The following is a 21,270-nucleotide window of genomic DNA, read 5'->3' as shown; positions in this document are numbered from 1 at the left end:
TTTTGGGCGAGTTGACATCACCTATGTTTCCGACAACAGAATGTGGATACAAATAATTATGGACGAATTCAACCTACGGCGTATCTAGGCTAGAAATAAATAAATAACAAGTAGATCGTCAAAGTAAAAGCGAAGTCGACGGAATGTCAATTCTATACAAATAAATAAGACTTATTTATTTCCACTTCATATAAATTATGAAAAGTAGGCTTAATTCTTAAGGCATTCTCTACCAGTCAACCAGGGGGAAGACAACGCAGAAATGAGTTTTAATTAAATTTAAATCGTTTTTCCTGTCATAGTTTGTTCTTTTGCAACGCGCCTCACCGCGCTCCTGTCTCGCTACCTGGTCTTCTAACACAGTTACATTTTATACTATTAAACAATAAGTTAAAATTTTGAGTTAAGCGCCGAATTTCGTTTGCGTTTCGACTTCCCATGTATTCAGTCATTAAGTCACCGCAAATGATCAACGTTAAATACGCTAATTAGATAACAATTAAAGCCCAATTTTACTAGCTTTTATAAGACCTGGAAATTATTATATTGACTGTACATACTGGGAATGCAAGCATCACGTTTTTTGTTCGATACGGGAGCACGCAGGGTTGTGATGCAATTGTTATTGAATTAGCTGTTTCACCCTCGCTAAGCCCGTCTGCGCTAACTCTTTTAGATAGCATGAACGAGGATTGCCAAATTAAATTAAATTGAGTCCCATACATTCGTCCGCTATACATGATGAAAGTTAATTCACTTTTTTCCAAAACGTGTGTACTCTGTCAATAATATACTAGCTTTTGTCCGCGGCTCCGCCCGCGTATTAAAGTTTTCCGGGCTAAAAATTACCGTTATAAAAATCTCGCTATATATTTTCCCGGGAGCCTATGATCTTCCCAGGATCTCAAACTATCTCCGTACCGAATTTCATGTTCATCCGTTGGGTAATTTTTGAGTTTAACACGTTCAGACAGGTAGGCAGATGCGGCGAGGGACTGTTTTATCATATATTTTTCGAACTTTTTAAGAGGTACAATCCTGTCACACATCATAGTTGCATAACTTTAACCGTTTGCGCAGCGCACGCAGCATAATCTCTCAAAAGCAATATTTTTTCCTCGATTTAGCAACGGTTTTCATTACCGCTCAGCTCCTATTGATATATAGTGTGATGCTATATAGCTTCCTCGATAAGTAGGCTATCCGACACTAAGAGAATTTTTTCAGTTCGAACCAATAGTTTCTGAGATGAGCGCGTTCAAACAAACAAACTCTTTAGCTTTCTATAATAGTATAGATAAGTAGTAATGTAAAACACAAAGAAAATTAAAAACATAAATGTCGACATGGAAGTATTTCACATCGTATAAAAAGTCTGACTTCACTAATATTATTCCGCGAATTATTTTGTATTATTTACTGACTACGTATGTTCCGGTTATTTTATTAAATTACGATATGTACCTATAATTACTACAAAATCACGCCTATAAATTATATTATCTTATAGTGATAAACGCCTTTACATAAAAGTGGTACTATGAACTTTACCGGGATAACAATTAATGTATTAACATCTAACAAGCATCTTCACAAAAAATTCACATTATTTTATTCTAAGAGGATAATATTCTTTAATGTAATCTAAAAGTTTGAATCCAATAGCACCTCGCATCGTTAAACAAGGAATAATATCCAATAAATATTTATAAATCGCATTAGAAGTCATCTACTAGCTTACAATACGATTCAAAAGCCGACTAATTAATTTACATTGTTAAACGTTAAACACAAGGAAGTCGACCATTTAAATACATAAAACCATTGCCTCAGAGGCACTTGGTATAAGGCCGGCCAGACATTAATTGGTTGAATGACAATCAAACGGAATAGAGCCCACTATTTCATATTTAACAAAGGTCTTTATACCGTAACGATTCTCTTCATTAATGCACGCTTGCTGTTCGCGTCTAAGGACACCGGCAACCGAGAACACACAGCTATTTATAATTTTACGCAAAAAGTTTTTATACACCTCCATAGAAATACGGCCTCGCGAATAAAAACTCAAGATCAATAATTTTTATTTTGCACGATTTTGTCGAGCAAATGGCGTGAGGCGGAATCTCAGGGCGGAATAATATATTCCGCTACGAGAACTTTCATAGACTTGCGTACGTATTGTGTATCTTATTAATAATTCACTAAATAAATACTCTTTGCACGTATGTTTGTCAACGCTCGTACTTTTACCTTTTTTGGTAAAATATGAAATGAAAAGAACCGAAATATACATAATAATATTTTTTTTCTTTTATAACTTTGTACCCAGTAAGATATATTACACGAGTCACGAAACAGTAACAAAATAGGTTCTCCCGACATTCGCTATCATTTTAAATATCTATAGTTTTACGGAAAAAGTGTTTTCGACCACAATGTCTGAATAAGATGCAAACATTAATTGCGACGTTATTAGAAAATACGCAAAACGTATAGATATAGTTTTACTATTGGTAAGTAAGTATTGAGCATGAAAAGAAAGATTCATCATAATTATTACATCATTAAAAGTATTATCGTCTTAATCATACCGAACGAAGCAGCATTGCGAGTCAATACTAGTTAAATAACTGCAGCCTAATTAATAGCATAATTAATACAGAGTACTTAATGAAAATTTGCAGCATTCCTCGTTAGCGAATACAGGACTGAGCCATTAAACATAATAGGGTACTCATCTCTTATCATTGCTCAAAATAGTATCGCGGTTTACTTGTTCAAATAGATATAAAATGACTTAATGTCAGTGAAATAGGTTTTGGAAAGACTATTTATATATGTATCTTGATTACGCTATTTTAAGAATAAAACTAACAAGATACCGATGATATACTTAACAAGTCAGTAAAAAATAAAAGGTTCACCTGATGTCGCCACGGACAGACACCTCGTGTAATTTCCGAAGAACAACGTTCATCAAGGAAATTGACACTTTATAGTCGAACGGCTCGAGTCATTAGGCTATTGTAAGTCCAACCTAACAGGTTTTGAAAACATAAAAGACAAACAGTTTGGCAATCGATAACACTGGTGCGAATATGTAACTACCTACATATAATGTTTTTTTAAGATGAAACATTACAGGCAGTATTCTAACAATATACTGAACAGAAATCACTCGAGAAGTTTTAATATAAATTAAAATCAATTATTACATTGAAAATGTTTGCGTAATGTTATATTATGACAGTACTTGTCGGAGTATTATTAGAATACGAAGTAAAAACAAAAGACTTCAACTACTTATCATCAAATCCAACAGACAAACTTAGTTTTTTTGTCTAAAGCTATACTATGTGTTTATGGTAACTTCACCTGCATTTTTGTTATAGGTGATTCCACCATCTTCAGGACTTATTGACTACGCTGTAGGCCTGCGACCGGACTACCATCGCGCCGTGATTGACACTGTCACTTTCTACGGATGGAAGAACGTCATTTACATCTACGATTCTCATGATGGTACGTCTTAAGCTTTCTTTCTCTTTCTGCCCCGCCTTTTATGGATGTGGATGTTAATCAGTTTAGCATGATGCTGTCCTACCGAAATACTTTACAGTTCACCCTGGTAAGAATATTGAGAATAGTTTTTCTTCAAATCACCGCTTTTCATATTGAGAATCCAACAGGGTTGAAATTTAGACCGTCTTTTATTTAAATATTTAATTGAAGTCTTTCAAAAGTAGAATGTGCTTAGCTCTAGAGAGATAAAATGTGTCATACCCGACAACGCTTAACAGATCAGTCATATTATAATACATAGAACAAAAAATATGCAACAATGCAATACGCATGGTCAGTTTAGCTTAGTCTCGATTAGTTAAGAAGAATTCACAGGTTTAAGATTTATTATTTATCGGCTGAAACCTCTTGTAGATCCTGGATTCTACTATATGTTCAAACTACAGTGTTAATTAACTCATATTTCATTATTGTATATCGACCAAATATAGAGTACTATTATTTATCGCAATTTTTAACACTGTTTTACAGAAAGACAATTTAGTTTTCATTCATTCGCATTGTGTGTCAAGCGCGTTGAGTACGTGTGAACAAGTTTACACTCACTGTGTGTGACTACACAAATGGTGTGAACGAGTCCTTATAATAAACCTCTCCCCTCCCGCTGTTACAAAAGCAATTCACAGCGCTTGTGTTTTTATACAATAGTCAACAAGATATTGGCCCAAATTGAAACATTCGTTCACCAAAATGTAATAAGGTGCCTCTTTATGAACGCTGTAATATTTTTATGGAATATTTGTAATGATATTATGTTTGTGTACATAACTGATTTTGTTTCTCATTTTAAAATAAGTACACACACTTCATATGTTTTAGTATTTAATTTGTAAACTGTTTTTTACATAAAATATTGTTGGAATAGAAAACATTATGGAAATAATACATGCATGTTATGCTCACGCCCGTATCCTTCACGGGATAGGCAGATGTAATTACACCTAGTACCCTGAACTTGCCACAAACTACGTCATGTCGTCAAAATCATCGATTTTTCAATTCAAGTACTTCATACTAGAAGAAATAGAGAAGCGATAATTATATAAGTCATTTTACTAAAACCAGTGCATATTTGAATAGACCCAAACTCCAATCAAATAAAAATATTTTCACCTTCCTATTCCGACTTCGGGTCAGCTTTTCTGTGAAGTTTTATAACTTACCTTTTTACGGATACTGTACACTGAAAATCCCGTGTCGTTTAAACAAGTTCAATTTAATAAAAATATTCTAAATATTATTTCACACACGTAACATTTTAATGGACATGCAATTTGTAGACATCTTAATCTGCATTTTAGTGAGAAAAAAAAAAGATTATAGGTACCTACCATCCAGCCAGTATTTTGTTTGTCGAGATATTTGTATTCTCATTAATATTCCCGTCAGTGAGAAGTATTAAAACGAGTAAACGTTACGCCTTTATTTCTAACGAAAGAAAGCGAAATTTTTAAAGTAGCCGCGTCCGGAATGCTAATTCTGTAAGGGGATGAAATATCTTTGACTCTCTTCTTCGAATAATGAGTGCAATACCATAATGACTCTATTTTGTATTTCTAACACGAATGTCCAGAAATGCTCGTGTAATGGCCATTATGTTATTGAACTTTGTACTACAATATCACCACTTTAGAACTAAACTGACATCAGCAATTTAAAATGGTTACTGTACCGTATCTATACAACAGAACAATTGGCTTACTAATAATACTACTAATTAATAAAACAATTTGCTAAGTTAGCTGTTCTTTTGAATTAAAAAACTGCTTATTACAATCTTAAAATCGCATTATTTCGTCAGAACAATTTCTTAACATATTTGTTTATGACAACAAATAATACGGAATTCCATTAAGATAGAATTCCATAAGAGATATTCACCTGAAAATTTAGTATATTTTAAACTTTACCAGTCTCTCAAGATGGAGGTTAACACATACCTTAGAAAATATCAGCCCATACTTGACTGGCAGGTTACTCACTTAGTACGCTGGCGGCTGCTATATTACATACTATGACATTAAATCTTCACAAAAATCTGCAACTGAGAGATTCAAAAAAATGAGAATATACGAAATAATACTACTCCGCCTTGTGTAACACAAGCTTATTCAGTACGTATCCGAAATTCCCAAGCGAGTAATAACTTGAAGATATCCGCATTATCCGATACACCTACCTCACAATACGTACATAATTTCTAATTTCATACACCATCAGGCACAAGGTCGGACGCTCGACTCGAATCAGATGAAAATTTTCTTGTCTATCCAATCGAATATTTTAAAATGTTTTTAGTTACACGTACGTTTTATAATTATTATTTTTCAGACATAACACGTAAACGTGATAATTTAGATTGATGGGTTTCTTGTCGCAAGCCTTAATATACATAACGCAAAGAGAACCTTTAAATTACTATAAACTTTCCTGCATCACACGCACATATAAATATTATTATAAGTACAGAATATATTATACTACTGATTCACGGGAGTTATATGTAAGATAGACACACAGGATTTTTTGTGACGTAGTCACGCATTCGATGTGACATAAAATGAATTTTATGTCACAGTCACAAGATCACCTCCGAGAAAGGAGCACTTTGCAAACGGAAAAGCCCATTTACATATAAAATGTGGTTGCAAAGTAAGTACGTACGAGTACGTCTACCCGTAAACGTAACGTTTGTACGTATCATCGGAATACGTACGAGGTGACGAAATTCACTCTTCGGAATTTTAGGGTAAAAAGTGTTCTTAATACGGTTGCAATTGTGCTTTCGCATTAAGTACCCTCAATTAGCATGTACAGTACATCATAATATCATAAAATAGTATAAAAATGTTTAATTAGTCTTATAATACTTAGAAAACTTCATTAATCCATGTTCAGCCACGGCGAGACTTTATTTATTCATGAAGTATGAACAATAAAAATCTGTCGTTACATTTAAGTGTTCCAGATTTTTCTCCGAAGTCTAATAAATATTTTATAGTATTATAAGACAAACTTTATGATCTAAGAGTTTAATATCCGCAAAATTTCAAATGGAATACGCATTACATTATTATTTAAAAGAGAAATTTGTAAAGGTAGCTAAGAAGTTGACTAGGTGCACGCATGCATGCTTTAATAATGGGCGCTCTGGTCGATTGCATAAAACGGCGAAATAATGCTTTAGTAAATTTCTTTGCGGTCTTAAGAGTCCTAAAGTAAAATACAAGTAGGAGCCAATTTAAAATTTTCAATGCATTAAATTTTATAAAACTCATAATCGTTAAATGAAAATGAGGGCTGTGCATTATACAGTAATATTATTAGTTAGCCTTTTTGTTCTTGTTACTATGAAACATGGGTCAAAACAATTATCATAAATATGAGTTTATAAATAGAAATTAAGGTGATTTCATAGAAAAAAGCCTTTCTTTTACGAACTTTCAATATTCACTTAATAATTCTATAAATACACTGTGGATATTAGTATTTAAAGGCAAATTAGTTTTGAGTCACCAGCTCAACCAGATTCGGAACGAATCCGACCGGATCGACGGAAATCCGGCATGTTTCAGCCGGATTGAGAATATTGCCGGATTGCAATCCTTAACAGACAGCCGCAAACGCCAGAGTAAACCTAAGCCCTGCATTAAAATACAACATAAAAGAGTCGTATGAAATAAAAGGAAAATAAACTTAAGATCGTATACGAAGCCATCACGGAACAGATCGTGATACCGAAGTACCGATCGCTTCAACACGCCTGACACATCAAAATTGGTGTGTACATGACACTAATTTGAATACTAGCACAGTTTCGATATTGGCAACAAGAAACGTATCAGCCTGTAGCAGACGAATAAGAAGCAATTTCAGATGTCATTTCAGACTACGCATACATTAAACGTAATACACTTGGATAAAATCGTATTGGAATTCATTTCCAAAAAAATATAATACTAATAATTATGTAATTTTTATGCTTAAAATTATAATTTCAATATAGAATGGAAACTACTTGAGCATTTGTTGCTCTTGACTATAATTTGTACCTAGATGACGTAAAAAAACTTTATTGGACATTCTTCTCGGCATGTAATTTAGCTTTATTAACCTGATAATCATCAAATAGATAGATAATATGCTTAAATTTACATAACTCTACAACTATAAAACCGGCAATATTCCTAAATAATAATTTAACATGAATAATGGTTTCATCAATTACAGCAGTGTTTTAACTATTTTTATTACGTATGATAGATGTTACCGATTTTGTCACAGTAGGCCTCGAGTTCTATATAACTTTATTTCGTAAAAAAAAACATTTTATATTGGAAAATAATATTATTCAATATCTATAGTAGGTTTTTTTACGCCAAAGATTAGTACACGTAATATTTTGTATCAAGGTTCGTACACTACAAAATCTATAATAGGCTCCATCTCACCATATATCTAATATTTAGTTCTTACAGCACGCTTAAAACGGCTCATTTTGTCACGGCTTACTAAAAGCAATATAAAGATAATAAAAAAATGAACGGAGCTGTATGGATCATGAGGCGGGTGGGAGCAGCGAGCTCATAAGGCTTGTCTACGAACGGTTGTAATCTAAAATATCTGCCTACCCTACCCGTTCCCCGCCCTTGAGGTAGTTTATAAAACTTTTTCAGTTTTTTCTGAAGTGCCATTGAGCCAAGCCGGCAGGTGAAAGACGTCAACAGAGGGTTTCCGTGTAAAATATTTCGAATAACCGACGGATATTTTTTATGAAACTTCTTGCTTTTGTGTCACATAAATAAATTGAAGCGTGTGAAATGTATACACAGAAAGATTATAAATAACATTTATCCGAGTTATTTTGTGCGATACCACTATCGTGTATTAGTGAGCACTGTACTACAATTTGATAAGGTTATATAAAAATTGTAGCTTTTCAACTTCACTGTAAAAACACTCCTACATTTTGTATTGTATTTTGCATAGAAAATACATACATTTGTAGACAAATGACACTTCTATAAAAATCAAGTGGATATAATTTCTTCTTCACATTTCAATATTCGTTAGTTGAAAATTGCAAGATCATGACCCCTCACTGACGCCATCATTATCCGGGCCGATTACAGCGGGCTCCCCTGTTGAATATCAATCGTTCGCACTTTTAAACTCTGTCCACTAATGAACAGTTCAGTTTCGATATGTACCATTTTACATGGAGTCAAAGCGTCCGCGTCACCTCTCTCGTTAGTGACGCGGTAATTGTTCGCTTTGTCGTCAAATATTACAATTAGACTAAATCGCATTCAGTCATTTGTGATATACGAATGCAAAACAGACCGTGGTAACAATGCGCCCTCAGAAAGCAATAACGCCATCTCCCTGCTGGCTCAATGCCTCCTTGCCTATTTATCGTGTGCTCTTTGAATCTCCCTTCGCTCAGTAATGGCTCGTGCCGTACCTATTCTTGTTTTACAGGAAAAAAAACTGCTTACCCGGTTTTCCATGAGATGGAAATTTTAACACTAGATTTTTTTACTGTACCTGCCTATATTGAATTTACTTCACTTGATACGACACGCATAACAATAACCGGTACTAATAGCTTATTTAGTAAATCAAACTATTCATAGTAATTTATTTACTTGCGTTGTGCAATATAGTATTAAATTGTGTTTCGTAATAAAGCATTGATTGTGCGTTCTTTGAGTGTATTTATGACGACGATAGATTACGCGTACCCGCGGTGAGTTCTTCAAGCGCCCTAATCGTCCAACTCGATACAGCCAACAATAGCGACGTGATCCTAACGTATTGTCGGTACAGAATAGGAAGGATTTACAGAGACTCTGTATAAAACAAGCTAGCGTTTCGACTCAGCCGAGTAAATGCCTTTGTAATCACATTGTAGCAGCGTTTGTGGAGTAAATGTGAAAGAAAGTGTGACCCTCGCTTCACTTGCGACCGAGTATGCTTTACTATAGTTTTATTTACAACGGGTCAATGTATGGGTACTCCATTAATTATAAATTTGCAATGTAAAATATTATTTAATACCCAGCCGTTGCTCGTGGAACCGCTGACGTGAATATTTTCACGGAATAATAATTCGTCCTGCATTTTTCGAGATATAAGTAGTATGTGTAAATCCCAGATATAATACCCATATCTATTTATGGTTTTATTTATAACGAAAATCCACTTTCTAACATCTTCACAGAGGCGTAGCGCGTGGCTGTATCATTGATAAAGGGACACCAAGCTTTAGAGGCCCCACTTGGACCATACCTATATTAAACTAAGCGGGCACCCACTGCCCTGAAGGACCCCCAATTTTTTTTTAACTTAGGGCCACTTTATGGCAAGCTACGTCACTTACAAAACGCTACTTCACAAACATTCACAATGATTATATTAGTAGTAGCAAAACAACAAAGTGATTAACACCGTTATTTAACTATACAAATACTTTCTAGATCATCATTTAACTTACTGTTAGTGATTTTCTGATAATTTGAAAAGTATGCCGTAAGCGTTCTGTATAAACATATTGCAATATTAGAATTATTTAATGTTTATCTATATTAAAGGGCACAGACTAAAATAAATATTATCTTGCACTTCAAATACCACCGGCTCATTTCACCACTAAATTTTAACAATATCCTGACGAATAAAATTTCATATATAGATATTTTAACGGTTACCAGGTTGAATGTGGCTTCCAGATTCGCCAATCGGTTTTCAATTTATTCGGTGGGTTTAATGTATAGAATCAGCAGATTTTGCGACCCTAACCGCGCCAACCAAATTCCTAGTTGTAACCTTAAATGAACGTTCTGAACTGTGTATAGTTTGCGTATTTTTTTATAACTCGAGGTTATTGTAAAGAAATGTATTGCCTTACATAAAACTTATAATTTTATTCGTACTATACGTATTTGACACGAAGAATTACATATGTATTAGAAAAGCAAATGACAATAATTGCTTATATTTAGGATGTGGACCAAATATTGTCGGTGAGGTACCTCTATACTTCGACAATGTCTATTTATCTAAAACCATCTACAGGTTAAATAATACCCAGTCACGTTCCCAAAGGGGGGTTTTTGAATTCAAATCAAGTTAGTTGTCTAGACGCAACAATGGTGGTGAAGTGAAGCAGTACCCATATATAGAACCAATATAATAAATAATGATACTCAAATACAAACAATAAATAAAACCTCAAACAGCCAACTATTATGTAGAACAAATTGTGCAAAAGTTAAATTGGTTTCGTTACTTGGTACGTCGAACTATCAAGGCATATAACAAACTTTATCTTAATATAATTGCCATGGCATTGCATGATTTATTTAATAATAATAAAATAACTCAGGGAACACTGACTGAAAAACAACGTATGACCTGAGCTTAAATCTCTTTATGCTTGAATTTTTACTACTAATATCAATTAATTTTGTGATAGTGTTCATATGTTTCTTATAAGTAGATGCATAAACGCCTAAATATTTCCCTGAACACCGATGGGTCAGATCCTACACTGGGAATTATTTGCGGAAGAGGGCTTTGAACTGACGTACCCACGGAAAGAGTTTCTATTTACGCCGTATTTATACTGCTGTAAATATAGTATAAAATAAACCAGGAAATGTATCCAAAATTGCCCTGAGGCCATAACCAAGGTATCTTTCTACAATCGTTAACGTTAACATTATGTTTGAGTATGACATATTGTAGCAATAGACGCATAAGACATGTTATTTATATAATAGATGTTTTCAGATTTTTATTAGCGTTAACGATTGTGGAAAGGCATTTTTGCTTCGACTTTTGGTGTTTTTAAGACGTTCCCACTTAGATATCTATTTGCCGTTTGCCGCTTCTGGGTAAAAATCAATCAACAATCAACTTCAATTGAGTATTCGGTAGCGATTCAACTGTAATCGAATCGCAAATAAACATCCTATATAACTTAGTAAATAACATTTTTACGTCAATTTATCAGTTTAATAATTCAATGAATAATATTTTTATTCATAAAAGTATCTTGCACAAGATTTCCACATCACTCTACAGAATTGAATTCCTCAGCTTGCTGAAACAAATATAGCTCGCAACACACCTTTACCTCTCAGATTAAAAAAAAACCTTAATGTCATACATCCAATTGTATTTAAAGGAAACTGGCAAAACGTACTACACCATTATTATTATTTAAAATTATATTATTATAATTTTTTAATTTAAGATGAATTTTAGACAAAAGTTAATAATCCCACTCGCCTTTACTTTCATGATTCATGCCATATTGTGGACAAAGAAAGTAAAATTATAAACTCTGAATATTCATTACTGCACTGTATCCGTTGTGACTTGTATTTGAATAATTCAAACAAATACTTTCCTATAATTGATTTTGACATTATGTTATTTGTAACAGAAAATATACAAAATGGAATGTTTCTGTGAAATAACTGATTCCGGTTGCAAATAAAGTAGCTATTAGTATTTGAAATATTGATGTTGGCAAATTCAAAGTATTGTTAAAAGGAATTAAAAATCATCTAAACGAGTTATTGGCTTAATAGTCCACACGCAAGCTACTAAAAATCGCGTGGTTGCGCGCCGCTCCAGACCCACTTCATACCCCAGTAACTAGTACAGTACTAATTTTCATTCTGCTCTCAAATCACAGGTCGTCGTGTTAAATCATAAGATATTTTTAGGTTGCTTCCTGATCACTTGATTTTTTTAATTAAAGGCACAAAGTATCAAAACTTATTCCTAAAATATTTACATTTTAGGTCAGCACAAAATATATTACGTTTTTTTTTATCTTCACATTGAAATATCTATTTTACGCATGTATAAATACGATAAATTTATACGTTTTTGTACACTAAAAAAAATGAAAGTATATTTTGTAACATATTTTATTTTTCGGTCGGTTAACACCTCAGTCTTCTATGTGATTATAAAGGCTGGGAAGACTTCGAATCGTCGGGAGTAAAAATCAAACAAATTGATCGCGTTAAAATCCGTAAAGTGGTTTTATTTCAATGTCAAACATTCGCGTAAACACAATAATCAAAATTTTATTTCGCACCGAATTCATGTTAAACAATAAATTTTCGGCGCCTAACTGATCACTGCCTTAAATATAAGCATCGTCTATTAGCCCAAATAAGACTATGTTATAAATGATCGAAAATAAAATAAATTAAATTAAATCATATCATCAAAATTCCTTAAGATTCCTCGCAGCTTGCGCAGGACTGTAGTGTGTACTTAAAGTTTCTGGTCTACACTGTCTCTAAGCTGTCTTTTTGTCATAACAAGTGGAATGTCCACAGAGTTTCTAAAAAGTTTTATGCAAAGTTTATGTCTTGCATTCCGTAGGTGTTTTGTATACACATTCTTGAAAACGCCGCACGTAATGCTGGCAGTTTACACTTTACTGTAGTCAACAATAGATAAGTTTGATAATAAAAACGTTTCTTTTTCTTTTACTTTTTAAGTCATGATGCATGGAAAAATAATGTCTACAGTGATTAATTTAAAGACTTTTATTTTAATTTAAGAAAATGCAAATTATTTACAATTACACCTTCAAATATAAAAAACCACGATTAAAGGCATTTTTTTGTTAATTAAATTCAATCACTTATTCAGTAAATAGATCTTCGGAGGCATTTATATACAACTATGTACTTAGTTATAATGACAATTAACTAAATCTCTACAATATAACATTTACATGTCTAACAGAATATATTTAGTGCAATAGATTTCTTCTGGCGTACCGAGCACCGATTCTCGCGGTTTCTTATCGTTAAAGAAAGCGTCAACAGTATAATAAGCCATTTTTAATAAATTGTTCAATATTAATTTTCTAACCCGACTAAATACGAAAGTAAGACAAATTATCATGTTATACATGTACAACAGTAATTTATAATGAATGTTGCTCTTTATTTTACGAATAAAAATTATTTGATGAGAGAAAAATCAGATCTGCGTGGTATTTATTGTAAACTGCTAAAAGTTACCGTCGATTTAACGTAAATTTTTAATCATTTGACAATACACTACATTCAATTTTAACCATCGAATTTTAACAATTTACAATATGAATAAATATTTTATTCACACGACGGATGGTATACACATCGCATAAGTGTGTACACACCAATTTAGTTAAAATCGCGTTGGTTATTTTTTTCTTATTTTATTAAAAACCTATAAGCCAAGTTTTATTCCGGGGATATATTGCAGTTTCGTTGCGTGTTCGCGTCACACTTTTTTATCGCTTTCGGCTTCAACTGTGAAACACTTACTACCTTTTTTTAATAATTAAATTGAAGCTTTATTTAACATTTCTGTTATTTCAATTAAGCTGTGTATAAATGTCGGTATTAAATTAAAATTGTTAATGTTTATTTTTCAAATTTCATGTGGATTGAACAGGTGATGTCTGAAAATAATAATTGCGAAATACACACAAAAGTTGTTGAGATACAATCTTATTTTAAGACCGCACTACAAAACTGGTATTAATTATATTCGACCTTCTTTTAATAAGATAGCCTTCTTTTTGTACGATAATGAAGATAGTTATAATACGATGGTTTCTTACTGTAACAAAAGATCAACTGTATTATTTTTTTTAAGAACTATCCTTTATGTAAGACATTAAACAGTTACCTTATTGTTAATCTAAAACCTGCTATATCGGTATTCTTTGCAACCTAACTATATCATAATAAAGTAGGTAGGTTAGGGCTATTTTTTTAGTATTTTTTTATTAGTTGGTATTTATATTTAGTCTTAAAACTTCGACTACAAAATTTTCATATAACTGCCGTAATAAAATGGATCCTTTGAAAATATAAACCCGTTTTCGCTTCAGAGCCCTTGGGGGTTCCGGATATATTTCGCGGTATATCAAAGTTATGATAAAAAAAACTATATAGTGGCTCTTTCGAAGTGGCGCTTTCAGTTTTACATCCAATATGAAAGCCCGACATAATTCTGCCAACAAAATAAGGGTTCCCTTTGAGTTACGGAACCCAAAAATTACAAAATTTGTATTCGATTATTTCCATATTTTGTTCTGTATTAAAGTCTAAAATGATTAATTCTACTTGTCCAATAAACTGTAACCTTCCTCCCAATCGCTAAAAACAGACATCTAGAATAGGGAGTTAAGCCAAATATTCTTAATTAAGCTCGTCGTAAACTTGTCAAACTCCAAAATGTCCGCAAATAATACGGGTCCACATAACTGGGCCGCTTCGGCGAGGCGGGCTCGCATCAAGGAGTTTTGGATTTAGAAAAACTATTTCGTTGTTTCCCAAAGTTGCGGTTGTTGAATAAAATTGCCTATCTTTGCTAATTTTTTTGGTTTCTCTATTAATATAATTATGACATATTATGATGATAGCTTATTATAATGTAATTATAATTCGGCTTCTTTTATCTAAGTGAATTTGAAAACTAATATAATTAAATTTTATCATTACGCTTAATATAAAACGCTAGCTGCGGCCCGTGACATATTAATATCAAACCATTTACCGATTCGGCATTCATCTTATTCCACCTTATGATTCGATTCTACAGTATTAAAATAGTTTACATAACGGTATTTAAAAAAAAAGAATTTATTTCCTTATAACATTTTATAATCCGTAGAATTGAACACCTATCACCTCAGCGAAAATGAATATTACGCTAAAAGTATAGCACAGGTCAATCATATATAATCTCCGCCTGGCCGGATCGAATATTATTACTTTTGAGTAGGTTTACGTAAAGGCGAGATCGACGTCACGGCCTTTCACCCTGAGTCACGAACAGCGAGCAATTGACTTCTTGGCCAGCTTCAGATGTTCCATTCATCTCACACAATATAAGAAAAGACGTAATCATGTCTGGAGAGGAATCACGTCCAACGAGCGACAACGCCGGAATTCCGCCTGGGCCCGACATCCTTACAGTCTTCGCTGTAGATAATTTTCTTTACAAAAAGTAGCGGATTTCTTGCTATGTTTTTTTTAACTTAAATTAGGGTAAAAACCCAAAACAATTTGTCGCTCCGTTTTTTTTTTTATTTACTAGCTCAAAAACAGTTTATCGAAACACGTACCGGTAAGAATTTTTAATTTTCTACACAAGAGTAATCTTCACATGCTTTTTTTGTTACAGCCCTATAAATACGTTTTTTAACGAAATAACTCGTTTAAAATAGATTGAATGTAATCATGAATGTTACATTGTAACACACAGATGAGACCACGAGCGTAACATAAAATCTCTAATTTTGAACAAGTAGATATATAATATAGATCATAGTAGGAGATAGGGCGCTTCCCTTTTAAATAAAATTTGCGTCGTAATCATTTTATTATGGCGTATTCATTGCTCATTATGAATAGTGGTTTATACTCCACACGTGACTCTGTTCTTAAGTAAATAAGTAGCCTTTAAAGGTTAATTACAAGACTTAGATTGTACGTCCAATCACACACCACAATTAATAAAACCCAGATTAGTTCAGTAACATACAATAATTTTGAATGTGGATTCATAGTTTCGCTATATTAACAACTTCAATTAGTTGAAATGAAAGACTACTTGAGGAACTAAAATAAAATAAATACCAAGTTTAATTGAATTGAAGATATTAAAAAGATGGCTGCCCATTACTCATGAGTTGGTCCATAAAACCAAATAGTTAAACATTTGTAAAGACTTTAGACGGTGTGTTAAAACTTAAACTCAGTCGCGAGGATAGATAAGCTGCCGTCGTTACCGGGCAGGACTCGCAGAGATAAAGAAAAACTTTACGATTCGAATTCGGCAGATGTTGCAAAAAGACGTTTGAAAAGTTAGTGCACTTCACGACAAACGCGCACATCCCGGTCCGGTCTAACTCCAAACATCTAAAGACTTTACGTTCCTCTGAATTAATCCGTCTTGAAAAAGAGTGTACTATCTGAAGCGATATTTTAGTTTAAATTGTTTGAGGTTCTGGCAACTGCACTGATTCTAGGAATTTGTTTTTAAACCGTTTGCTTACGGAATAACTGTGGTTCTTATTTTATTTTAATATCATTGGAGCTGAGAAAGCCATGACTACCTTTGCGTGGTAGCAACATTTACCGTAGTAGTACACGTCTTATTGGAGCTATTGCCATGTAACTTTGGTAAATACGCAATAATCTGACATGCAACAGCTTATATTATAATTATTTATTCCATTTTATACATCCTAAAGAAAAAATAGTCCGAAAAGGATCATCAATTATATCTATTTAAATAGCAGTGACGGAAGGTGAAATTTTCCAAAAGAGAACCCGACACAACATATAGGTACGAATATACATAAATGTGGTCTGCAAATCGTTCTAATGTATTAAGATTGTACTTAATTCTACATAAAGGTAAGCCAGCAGGTAGGTATCTTGATTCCAGATGGCTTATCTTCAACTTACACAAAACATACCATGTATCAGTAGCGAAGGGTTCATATAATCTGTTATATGGTCCACTAATACATAGTACGTTTTGTGTGCGCGACGCTAATAGATAAGTAGATAATGGGGCGCGACTTATACTCTTAACCACTCCAGGTGTTATGCGCATAATTTACATCATTCATATCACGCGGCAGTTTTGAATTCAATCCCCAACTTGATAAGGTGTGAAACGTATTAACCTGAGGGTGGAGAAAAATAGAGAAGGGAGGTAAATATAGCGCGGCATGAAATTGCAATGAGCCGGCGCGGGGTAGCGTAGGCCTGTCGAGACATGGTCTCGACAAATCCTATGATAACGCGTTCATTACCCACACGTCAACCCTCTTCTCGGAACGTCTTCGTCACCGCTTCAATCTTTTTGCGGATATTACACTTAAATTATGACAAAAGTGCCACATCGGGTGCTGCATAATGAGTCCCGTTAGTGATGAATGGCGTGTTTCATCTTCCATTGACATTTCCATTGGAATATTTTTTTTGTTCAGCTAACGAGGCCTGGTTCAGATCGTCTTTCCACATCTCCGTATCCAATCTGTTCACTGGAATCAGCTGACTTCGACTACGTAAATAGACATTCAGCTTGATACAACCCGGTTCCTCATGTTTGTTGTGTACTAATAATGGCTCTGTTTATCGATACTGCTTACAAGTGTATCGAGATTGACTGGGAAATTAACGGGTAAATTACATATGAATACTAACCACATTAAACATAATGAAATTCTGTACTTATTACTGGTCTTACTTGGTTTCACTGACGGATCAGAAACCGACAGAAATGTTTTCATAAACTAAAAAATATACACACACACACACACACACACACACACGTCTCCTATCGCCGAAGGGGTAGGCAGAGGTGCAACTGGGGCAACCATCTTTCTATCGTGTGTATTCCGTCCCATTATGTGATAAAGACGAGCCTGTCGCCATATCGGGCGCTTATTTTAGACTCCAGGCTAATACTGAGCAGAAAAACCCAAATATCACTTTGCTCGACCGGGGACTCAAACCCGGGACCTTAGCACTACAGTCGTACCATTATACAACTACATCACGGAACCAGTTCATAAAAAACATATATTTCTTTTAAAAATACATCCTCAAAACGCCTGACAAATTGTCTCCTCTGTGGTTCACATAAGTAGATTTAACAGAGTACTGTTGGCCTTTACCAATTCATAACAACATTATTTTACCAGATTATTACATTTAATTTAATGCATTGGATTGAATGAATGAATATTGAATCAATAGAGCTATAAAACCTTATTGAATTACTTAAGTGTAAAAAAATTTCAAAGCGAATCCAAATTTTACTTAGTTAAACATGTTAGTATTTCGTATGATCATAATACAATCAAATAAAACAGAATTCAGATAGTCAAAGAAGTTGCATATCAGTGACAAAGAAATCCGTGCATCATAATAGTTTTATAAAGTATTCCAAATCTATCTATAATATTATCAATTGCTGGAGCGTGATCGTCATTTTCTTTTATAAATGACATTCCAGATTTCTAATTTGTGTCTAACAATTTGAGTAATTATCAGTACTCAGTACACAAGTACACTGCAGCATTATACACAGGTTTTAACCGGTCCATAATAAATTTCCTAGCCCACTCTAATCATCTCACTAACTCTAAAAACAATAATTTAAATTAATTTCAGTTAATTTCTGGTTAGCCAATGAGGTAGGAGACAGTTGCAAAACAATGTATTAAGCATTAAACCACTATTTTATCCAATTTCGCGTAATCAAATAATTAAACCAATTATCCAATTAAACGAAACAGGAATCAAGAAAATATGCGTACTACGAAACTAACAAACAGCATTAACTTATAAATCAAAGTCAATATAATTTATTCCATTAAATATCCAATATTATTGAATGGTATTTTAGACAACCTTTAGGGTTGCCACCCGTACTTTATAATAAAGTATTGTACGTTATTTCGGGTAATAGTACTCTATACTTTATGAGAACAATAAAGTACGTGAAAATACTTTATTTACCATGATATGATTCCTCTAAGATTTTTCGTAAGAATTTTTGCGTAAAACAAAGGTAAGTAATGGTACAAAAATGGCAGCAAGTATTTGATAAGTCTGATGATATATTTTTTAAAATTGTATGCATTTATTTCATTGTTATTTTATTACGTCAGCACTCACAGAGAGAGTTCAAATTTTGTGATGTAAAATACCAAATGACTAGACGAACAAAATAATTCGTGTTTGAATGTGAAATAATAATTTTACTTATTAAAAGTTCCCAAATTTAATTTATGTTTATGAGCAAAATAATAAAGTATAAATAATTTGTACTTTATTTTGACGCCATGTACTTTCTCTTCTACCTTCAATTTACCGATGTACTTTATTTGCCCAAAAAAAGGTGGCAACCCTAACAACCTTCCGTTGTACTGAGCAATATAATTATTCTTAGTTATGTCCCGAATTTTATAAATAGTAAGGTAATTATAAATTATTTATATTTATCGTCCCCTTATTGGTCTTTTATCATATAAGGGCTTTATACTGAGAAAATCTGGTCTCGAATCCTGGGTCAAGTTAATACTTTGAAATAATAGAGTAACCAATTTAATTATTACTCGGGGTCATGTCTTGTTATCTTTTCTTTTACTGCCGAAGAAAGAAATGGTGCTATAACGCAACGCGTATATATATTTTTCTATTTCAATATCTATATTAAATTATGTTATGCTTAAGAGGATATAACGACAACTTAAACCATGTATGTGTGGGTCCGTAACCATTTGTATATGTAATTTGTTGAAAACCTACGCAAATAACTACAAGATTGATTCTAGATAAAATTAATAACTTAGTTTATTAATAACTAGGTGTGCTCGCGGCTGCATTCGCATGAATGCTTTTCCCGGTATAAAAGTCCCTAAATCTCTGTAGCGAATCATGACGTCATCGATATTTGTTTTTTTATACGTGCAAGATAAAGTGTCCCCACTGCTCCTAATGGTAAGCGGAGTGAGGTCGAATAGAATGACGACTGAAGAGAAATGTTTACCAATCGGCAGTAGACAAAATTATACCTCCCCGTTAGAACCGGATATACTTACACAAGCTGATCCAGGAACGCGGTAAACTTCGTGGGCTACTATGGCGGGTTTTATCACCTTTATGATGTTCGCTATTCGAGCGGATACTACATCTACTATCTACTTAACAATAAAATAAAAAAATCACTTATACACGCTAAAATTCACACGATAAATAAAAAATCATTTATATAACTACGCTAGCTAATTACAATAATAAAAAGTAATTAATATGTTAATCCAGGATATGGTTTATCTGTACGCCAAATTTCATCCAAATCCGTTCAGCTGTTTCTGCATTTGTTACTAACAAACTTCAAAACTTCCTGACTTTCCTGCACTTCATGTTTTTAATATTAATAAAATAAGATAAGGTAAGCACAATAGGTCAATTCATAGATTTAACTTCTTCTCAATCTCATCATAATCGCTTTATATATTACTATCAGTAGGAGGTCCTAGTAATGTCTCATGAATATTGATCGTTAAACCCAACGCTCATTTTCAAAGTTTAAGATATCTCCGTAGGTACCTTTTAGGAAAATCAATTCGATGGTTTACTTTCATCTCCGTTAAGGTTAATTTCGGTAGGTAAAGTACCCCTTGTCCACTCTTAAGGTTCAATCAGTCCCCACATCAAATTTCATCAAACTGTGATCATTTGTTAAAGGCTGTCTTAAGCGGTAAAAGTGAAAAGGGGATTTATAATATTGGCTATACAATATCGAATAAAATACATTATTTTTCTAGATCTGTATTTATTTTTAACCAACTTTAAAAAACGTTTATTGATCCAACAATAATTTATATTTTGTAATCTATAAATATTATTAAGAACGCAATGTACAAGTATTCAGATATATATACTTAACTTATTGAATAAATAATATTCCAATTTTAAAGATGAGTGTTTGGTATAATGTTGCAGCCGTATCTTACATAGAGTAAATCTTGAATTGCTGTGTTGTGCTGTAATGTAAGGCAATGTTTATGCATTCAATATGTCTATAGGCTCGTCTTCGGAAAGAATAAGAACCATTGGTGAA

At 33.2% G+C, this 21,270-nt stretch overlaps 1 protein-coding gene across 1 annotated transcript in view; it reads left to right on the top strand.

The window, feature by feature from the left end:
• The window catches only part of LOC115441172 (glutamate receptor 1), a 63,754-nt gene that overhangs the window by 28,709 nt on the left and 13,775 nt on the right, over positions 1-21,270 (top strand). Inside the window, exon 3 of the mRNA XM_030165829.2 lies at positions 3,396-3,525. Coding sequence (XP_030021689.2) covers positions 3,396-3,525 — 130 coding nt within the window. The remainder of the gene's footprint in view (positions 1-3,395; positions 3,526-21,270) is intronic.

The sequence above is a fragment of the Manduca sexta genome, chromosome 27 (assembly GCF_014839805.1).
Source record: "Manduca sexta isolate Smith_Timp_Sample1 chromosome 27, JHU_Msex_v1.0, whole genome shotgun sequence".
NCBI classification, from domain to species: Eukaryota; Metazoa; Arthropoda; class Insecta; order Lepidoptera; family Sphingidae; genus Manduca; species Manduca sexta.
This window is presented reverse-complemented; position numbering and strand designations above follow the sequence as displayed.